Genomic DNA, 9096 nt, shown 5'->3' with positions numbered 1-9096 from the left:
CATCAGTCAGTAGTAATTACTGAACCCCTAGTGGGTGCAGAACTCTAAACTAAGGACTTTGGGAGACTACAGTAAAAATTAGTGGACACAATCCTTCCCCTCAGTAAAAGCGTATACATAGATATGAGTACTTAAATACTTGGATGGTGTGAAAATGCTGGAAGCTAGGGAATCCAAATGGGGAGATTAGAAATTAATTAGGGAATGGCTCCCAGAGATGTGACTTTTGGAAAGGCTTTGAAGATGGGGGTAGCCGTGGCCTGTTGAATGTGAAGAGTTCTAAGCAGGACAGAGGGTTATATAAGCAAGTGGTCAGTCTTGGAAGAAATGAGGTTTCTGAAATTACATATTCTTTACTGGATAAGAACTGAGCTCCTTGATTACTTTTCTGATATTTTCATTCTAGTTAGAACTACTGTCAGAAATAGAGTTTTCTTTTAACCCTAATCAGAAGTAATCAGTGGTATTTGAGCACTTACTGTGTGCAGTACATTGTATTAAGCACTCAGGAGAGAACAATACAGTAAATCATAGTAATAAGACCATTAAACTGCAATCAGTCATTCAAACCAGATCTTTCCTGGTAAACAATTCTGAAGTGAATGCAGATGGGGATTTCAATTTTCCTGGTTTTCCTCAAAGTAGAATTTGATTTCAAACTAAGTTTCTTTTAACTTAAGAATCGAGTACACTTATTCTTGCAACTCTGTACAGTTCAAAAGTTACAAGGTGATACCTGTCGATCTATCTAAAAATAACACAAAATTTGGAATTTTGTGCTTTAGGGTTTCCAAAGCAAAAGAGATGATTTCTACTGATCAGACACTAGAGCTCAGCTTGATTACTCTGAAGTAACAACACTTGAAAGCTCCTATTCTTTGAAACTAATTTAAACACATTGAATTGTTGAAAGATTAAAAACCGCAGTCAGCTAATTACACCCTCTCTCATCTCTTATTCAGCAAATGAATCACTTTTCATTACCACTTAGCTGAAGTACATGAATTTCTGCCTAATTAGAAATGTTGTAGATGGAGCATTAGCAAGACTGGAGCAGGTCAGGATATCTTTGCTGCTTCATTTTTAATTCCTACCAGAAGAGTCTGATGGGAAAGGATGGAGAGAAGAAGTCATTAAACAATTTTAAATTATTTATAAAAATTACTTTGCCCAAATTATAATTATTTTTTCTCCAAACGGTTTCAAACGTCAAATAGAATGAAAGAAAATGCGGTTCAACATTGATTTTAATGAACATTTTAATGTTATGTATAACAGAACATTATGAATACAATGGAAACAAAGTTTGATCAATTTAATAAAAAAGAAATCCAACATAGAGGGGAGGTAATAATTTGATACCTATATTATAGTGTTTATTTTCAATAATATTCCCAGCTTGTGAGTGAAACAATGCATTTTACACTCCAAACTCTAGAATCATGATTCTCATATGATCTTAATGCAGAATTACAGCAAGAAAACAAAAACATTAATTTCCTTTATTTCCATTAAATCAATAAAATATTTGACTGCTACAGGTCTCCTTTAGTAATATATATATATATATTTTTAACACCTCTTTACTGGATCCACAGCTGCTCATATCATATTTACACCAAAAAAAATCAACAAGTATTGTATAAAATCTAAAAAACCAACACTGTTGGGTTTAATCCTTTATAATTAACTTATAAGACAGTAATGGTTTTACCTTTTCTTCTTAAAGACACCCCAATTTTTAAATAAATATCTTTGCTTTTTTGACTGCTGATGACTCTGTAAACCAGTGGCTACAGGGATAAACATGGTAAGAAGTCTCGCCAGTTAATCACTGCAAATTACAAAGAATAACTGTTAAAAACAAAACAAAATAAAACGTTGAGGTTTTTTTCTTTTCCTGAAAGGAAACCATACAGCAGCCCTGGATAAAGTATTTCTCCCAGTTCTTCGTTCGATGTTAACTATAGCAGTGGAAGTGGGAAGAGACCCCATACCTATCACCGATTTCTTAAAGAGGTTTTGTTACAATAAAAATTTGGACAGTATAGCAGTGACTGGAACATTAGCAAAAGTATATACATTCCAGGTACCTTTGATTTAGCCATAATCACATATGTAAGTAAGCCTTTTGGACAAAAATAGATATTTTTATAAAAAACTGATCATTTGACTTAAGCGACTTCAAACATGGGCTTGGAGTGGTAGTAAAAGGGAATGGATTGAATATATGACAAGGCAATTCAGGGACAGAAAAATCAAGTTCCTCAGGGGAAAAAAAGTATAAAATTAGACAGCCAAACAGACTTGCTCCATACGAGTCTAGTATTCCCACAGATTACGGTGTTAAATTGGTTCCTAAAAGCTTTAATGATGTCACGACGACATACGGCCTAGTCTCGTTGGAAAAAGGTGAGCCAACAGCCTCATTTGAAGTGCTCAAGCCTGCTGAATGGGAATACTAGGTCCTTTTACAAAATAGCCTTTTTTTTGGTTCTTTATGCGAGTTCATTTTAAATAATAGATAAAAAGAAAAGGGCATTGATCAGCGTTTTCCACCCCATCCCTCCTATCTGCGCAGCTAAAAATCCTTCATTCCATATGATTCTTTATAATCTATTTGCTAAAGTTGGCAAAATTTGCAAAGGCATCTTGCTTAGGTTGCACAGTTCCTGAAGTCATGGCTATATTGGACATTCCCATGCCCATTGTGCCTGTCAAACCTAGCCCAGCAGCTGGCATCCCCATGTTCACATTCATTCCCATCATGCCCTGGTTCATCATGGGAGTGCTCCCAAGGGAGGTCATGCCCATTGTGCCAGTCATTACATTAGACATTCCCACAGACACAGGTCCACCTAGCAACGGGCTGGTTTGCGATCGGACAGGCACCATGTTCGGCTGGGAGCTTAAGTTCACGGCTCCAAAATTCTGAGTCATCACATTCATTGGTTGTTGCATATCTGCAAGAAAGAACAGAAATATTTACCGTAGTTAGAAATTTTTCACATACAAATTCGGAAGAGATACACTCAGAAAAAAATATTATATAAGGGCTAAATAACCTAGCTTTGTGAAGGATAGACAACTACAGTGATTTTCCCTCTTTATTGCTGCACTGTACTTTCCCAAACACTTAGTACAGTGCTCTGCACCCAGTAAGTGCTTAATAAACACGACTGAATGAATGTTTTGTGGCTTGCTAGTCTACTGCCTCAGCTGCAGGCCTCCTGCCTCAAGTCAAAGGTCAACAGGAGGCCGGAATGTTGGGAGTTCTCCGAATACAGAATCTGTTCTAAGCATGTAGCACAGAAGAAATTGGTAAACCACGAGGTATAAGAATAATGATACTACTTAACAGAATCTGAAGCCAAATTTGAAGTAGACTATTTCCACAATGTAATAAGAGGCTTTACTTCATGACTTTGAAAGTAATCACAGTCCTGGCAAGAAGAGAGTCAACAATGGAAAAAAACCCCAACAATGTATTAATTCAAGGTGATGGTAGAAGGATTGGTTTAATCACTTACTTTGTTGTTGAATCATTGTATTAAGCGATGGTTGCTGGGGTTTTGAAGGCTGCATACCAGGTACTAAGTTGTCTAGGCTGATGTTTACACTGGGGTCAGACCAAGTGGATGGCAGGGTTTTGCTGACAGACTTCTGGACCATATCTGTATTCTGATTATAAAGAGGATTAGGCTTCTGCAGCACTGTGTTAACATTTTGCAAAGGCTGAAAAAAAGAAAAATGTTCTAAAAATGACACCTCTTTTCTTGTAAAATATACTTACTGATCCTTCAAGCACAAAGAAAAATAGGTAATTCCACCCTGAAAATTATCCTAAAATGAACCAGATGGTCTTGTGACTAGACTTTCATTACACACCCTATTTAAATCATGTTCGGGCTAAAACAGCAGTATCTCCTCTTTGATAATGCCCCCTACAATAGCCATGAGAGGAGCAACATGTCATAGTGGATACAGCACAGGCCTGGGAGTCAGAAGGTCTAATCCTGGCTCTGCCACCTGTGTGCTGTGTGACCTTGGGTAAGCCACTTAAATTCTCTGCGCCTCAGTTACCTCATCTGTAAAATGGGGGTTAAGACCGTGAGCCTCATGTGGGAGAAGCTTGCAGCGTGGCTCAGTAGAAAGGGCACGGGCTTTGGAGTCAGAGGTCATGGGTTCGAATCCCAGCTCTGCCGCTTGTCAGCTGTGTGACTGTGGGCAAGTCACTTAACTTCTCTGTGCCTCAGTTATCTCATCTGTAAAATGGGGATTAAGCCCCACGTATGACAACCTGATTCCCTTGTGTCTACCCCAGCGCTTAGAACAGTGCTCTGCACATAGTAAGCGCTTAACAAATACCAACATTATTATTATTATTAGAAGCTGATTACTTTGTATCTATCACAGTGCTTGGGATATAGTAAGTGCTTAAATACCATTATTATTATTATCATTATTACAGTGGCACATAAGTGCTTAACGATACCATCATTATTATTATCCAAACACTTCTTTAATTTACTGATTTTTTTCTTTATAACTTTTTCAGGTAACAAACCATGTATTTACTAGCTATGTTTAAAAAAAATTCCTTAAGGATTTTGAAAACTTCGATCATTCTCCTCTCAATGCTTTTTGTTTCTAGACTGAAAAATTCTACTTTTTTTCTGCTACTGTTCAATCACTCAGTGGCATTTATTGAGCGCTTAAGTGCAGAACACTGAACTTAAGCGCTTGGAAGAGTACAATACAACAGGGTTAATAGACACGTTCCCTGCCAACAATGAGCTTACAGTTTAGATGGGGAGATGAATATTGTCTATCCTTCATAGGAAAGCTGCTCCATCATACTGATCCTTTTTTATTTGCCCCTCTTAGAACATTTTCTAGGTTATAGTCTTCCTCAAATGTCAGGACTGGAATTGCATGTTGTATTCTAGGGGCAGAAGTCCTTGGTTTATATAGTGATACACTTTTGACTTTTTTGGCTCTCTCATCTTTGTCTTGATGATGCCTAGAAAGATGTTGGCCTTTCTGGACTTTTCCACACAAACTAATTATTTAAGCAATCAACAATATCAAGCCAAGAGGCAGAACACTGGGTTGTAATGATAGCTGGGTCTCAGCCAAGTGACAAAAATTCTGTGTTCTAAAAACTTCAAGATCCTTTTCCTAAATTGTGAGCCCAACATCATGTCGACAGATAATTTAGATTATTTTTCCATAGGTGAAAATGACTGCCACTTTTTGTCTTCTCATTCTGTCTACACCTCAAAACCCTCCAAAGACTACCCATTCCCTTACAAATCATGCAAAACTACTGACTTCAGGGCTCTCCACCAGCTGTCTCCATCTTGCACATCAGCACTACACCCCAGCCTCCTCAACAACTTTAGCTCCCCCAATATTCATCTTCTAAGTCTACCTTACTCTCTATTTTCCTGCTTCCACCACCTTGCTCGCCAGTTTCACTGCCGGGAACTCTCTTCCCACATTAATTATGCCAAATCTTCTTAAAATCTCACCTACGGCTAGAAGCCTCCCTCAGTTAATCCCAGAACCCCTTGCGGCACTGACCCAATATTCATCCTTGGTAATACTTGTATGTATATTCAGTTGTACACAATTATTTATTTAGTTATTTCATCCAGACATATTGTGCTATCATCTACTATATCCTTCTTCTTCCTGGTTCCCCTATTTTAAAATTACATCTGTCTCCCCTTTTAGACTGAAAACCCCTCAAGGGCAGGAACTGTTTGTGGCTTCTGTTATGCTTTACTAAATGCCTAGTTCAGTGCTCTAACAATGCCATTGTTTCATTTTACTCATATATCCTCATTAGCACAATTCACCATCCAGAATAATTTATGGTCAATTTGTGAATCCAGTAAATTTCACTATGCACTACCTTTTTTATATCATGTATTTAAATGTTAAAACAAACTATCATTTCGATCCAGAAAAGTTGTTCTTTAGCCCTAAGAATAAACACTTGGAAGAGTGCTCTGCACACGGTACTCAAACCCCATTTGACTAACTGATTTCTAATCTTTCATCCAGTTTTTTCTCCCTGAAAGAACATTCTCTCCATCTCAATTGCTTTAAAGCCTCTGGTCTGGAATTTTGTCAAAGGTCTATTTAAAATATACACATATTTAACCTCTTTCTCCAGTTTGGGCTTCAGAGGCTGGAGTTACGGGTTCTCTGAAACCGTGAATTCTTATTCTGCTGGCCATCTATTCCTGTCCTGGAAGCAGGTGCTCAAGAAGGTAGGAACACTTTGGACTTTTGCTTCAACTGAACTCAGCTGCCTAGCCCTGCTCTTCTCCTATGTAGATAGATATGATTTAGTATGACCACTGTTTTTATGTCCATGTCTATTATCGACCCCTTCAAAAGATAGATTAGTGAAGCCTGACTTTACATTACAGAAATCATTTATCATTCCCACACCAGATTATATGTTATTAGTTTTGAAATCCCTTGCTGAATACTCTTCTGCTGCTTGTTGGTCTACCCAACTTCCAGTTTGCATGATTCTTTATGGATTTTCTTGTTCTTCGACAAGCTTTCCACCTCTGAAAAATAATTTCTCTGGGCTGAGACCCTCTTTATTTTGAGAGTTAAGGACGAATTAACCATGATGATAAATTAATCAACTAATCAATTTCATTAATTGCTTTTTGTTGTTGCTTGGTGGCACACTTCTTATCTGGACTTTAAAGACTGTACATTTCACATCTTAGATATTTTTGAGGGTTATTTGTTTTTAAGCAATATTGCCATTTCATTTCCTAATGGGCTATCCTACCATCTGAAAGAATATCCTCTATATGCTGAAACTGGCCAGTATAAACACAAGGAAATGCAAGCTTGGAAGCTGGGTCACCAACCAGAAACCTTCTAATAGTAATTTCCACATGAGCAGTACAGTTAGCAATAGGAAATGATATACAAATCTTATATCATCTTTAGGGTTTTGTATCACAGAGGTAACAGAACACGATATAATGCTTAGTTTTATAATGTTCCTAGTGATTTTTTTTCTTAAGTGAATAGAGGATATAGCTTTGCTTTAAATTTACTATAAAAGACTAATATGCATGAAGACAATAGACTTAGTCAGACTAAATCATTTAGGAGCTGTAGTGAAATCTTTAATTTTAACTACAAAAGACAAACTATTCTTAAATTCTCACCCATCTGATTCAGTGCTACTCACACCCTGCAGACACTGAAAAACTATTCATTGATGATGACGATGAGGACTGTGACACCACAAAGGATGGTACATGATCTCACGAACTGCCAAATGGTCCTTGAGGAAGAGGGATACGAAATAAGTGCACTTACCTGTGACCTCGACATGGGCAGACCAAGGCCCACAGTGTTAGTGCTCATCATAGCAAAATTCATACTTTGCGATGAGGTCATAGTTGCCTGAGAAGATCCTATCAAATCAAAAATATCAGAAGAATTTGAGGCAGCTAGAGGCTGCCCAAGAGTTGGCTGTGTACTACTGAAGAGTTCTACAGCTGGCTGCACCTGGCCACTAAAAAGCTCTCCAGTGGAAGCAGCGGGGTTAGGAGAGGCTTGATTGAAGGCACTCCAGTCACCAAAGTCTCCGTTGCCACTTGTTGCTATTCCTGGGAGAGAGTGAAGAAAAAGGTGAGAGACTTTTTGGAAGGGAGAGAACAAATTCAACACTCGGAGCTGAAGCAAATTAGAACTGATTTGTGTCCATCCAGATTAACATCGCAGGTACAATTTCCATCTGGACATCTTTCTTCCTAATGAATATTCCATAAGTTAAACTAGGTAGCAGAGGACAAAAAAAGAAATAAAACCTTCTCGCATATACACCAAATCTATATTTGATGGTTTGATATGACACATGAACTAAGCAGATCTCCTCAAGCTAAATTTAGCAGATCTAGAGTGCTTCTAGCTTGACAATAATGATGTACACAGATTGTCAAAAGCCAAGGAGAATTTAAGCTCCATATCATTTTGGCTTTTTGTTAGGAGCCCTGTATTTGTCTATAAAGACTCAGATGTGACACACAGGAACAAATGATATTACACAATCATTATGGTGTAAACTTAATTAATTTTACAACTCAGTAGGAAACATAGGAAGCCAAGCTACTTACAGTGTCAAAAATCGTATAACACCAAAAAACCCCTTGAAAGATAAGCAAGAAACTTAATAAAATCAAGACACTATCAGGTGAATTTCTAGAGAATCTATTTAACCGGTTTCCACCTTCGAACTGGGGGGGTTCTGGATCCCCTTCTAATCTCTACCTACACCCATTCCCTCAGAAAATTTACTTCGCTCTCACTACCATCCCTACGCAGATGATTTCCCAATCTACCTCTCCATCCCTGACCTCTCTTTTTCTCTGCAGGCTCGTATTCCCCCTTACCTTCAAGACATCGTTACAAGGATGGCCTGCCAACAGCTCAAGCTTAACATGTCCAAAACAGAACTCATCTTCCTATCCACCTGTCCTCCCTATCACCGTAGACAACACCACTAACCTTCTTGTCTTGCAAGCCTGTAACCTTGGTATTATCTTCGACTCATCTATAGCATTCAATATGGCATCAAATCCTCGCTGGTTCTACCTTTAAAACATCTCTAGAATCCATACCTTCTCCATCCAAATTATGATTTCAATGATCCAAGCATTTAACATATCCTGTTTTGAACTACTGAATCAGCCTCCTCGTAGGCCTCCCTGCCTTTCCCCTCTCCAGTCCATATTTCCTTCTTCTGCCCAGGTTATTTTTCCCAAAAACCATTCAGTGTATATCTCCTCACTCTTGGAAAACCTCCAATAGTTGTCCACCCAATTCCGGATCAAAAACAAACCCCTTGCCATTGGCTTTGAGGCACTCAATCAGCTCTCCTCCTCCTACTTCATCTACTACCGAATCTTCTACTACAATTCAACACACTTCATTCCTCTAATGCCAGTTTACTCACTGTACCTCAATCTCATCTAGTCCATTTACCAAACCCTGACCACATCCTCTCTCCTGCCTGGAACTCCCCCCTCTTCATAACTGTCAGACTAC

At 38.3% G+C, this 9096-nt stretch overlaps 1 protein-coding gene across 2 annotated transcripts in view; it reads right to left on the bottom strand.

The window, feature by feature from the left end:
• Positions 1–1241: 1241 nt before the first annotated feature.
• The window catches only part of CLINT1 (clathrin interactor 1), a 70453-nt gene continuing 62598 nt past the window's right edge, over positions 1242–9096 (bottom strand). Inside the window, exons 10-12 of one of the 2 annotated variants that reach the window (XM_029050427.1) lie at positions 7366–7658; positions 3531–3735; positions 1242–2963 (exon numbers count right to left, since the gene is read on the bottom strand). In XM_029050427.1, coding sequence (XP_028906260.1) covers positions 2617–2963; positions 3531–3735; positions 7366–7658 — 845 coding nt within the window. In that variant the 3' untranslated portion in view covers positions 1242–2616. The remainder of the gene's footprint in view (positions 2964–3530; positions 3736–7365; positions 7659–9096) is intronic. The other variant, XM_029050428.2, reaches the window with a different exon arrangement.

The sequence above is a fragment of the Ornithorhynchus anatinus genome, chromosome X1 (genome assembly GCF_004115215.2).
Source record: "Ornithorhynchus anatinus isolate Pmale09 chromosome X1, mOrnAna1.pri.v4, whole genome shotgun sequence".
In the NCBI taxonomy this organism is placed as follows: domain Eukaryota; kingdom Metazoa; phylum Chordata; class Mammalia; order Monotremata; family Ornithorhynchidae; genus Ornithorhynchus; species Ornithorhynchus anatinus.
Note: the sequence above shows the minus strand (reverse complement) of the source record. Positions and strands in the feature narration are given on the sequence as shown.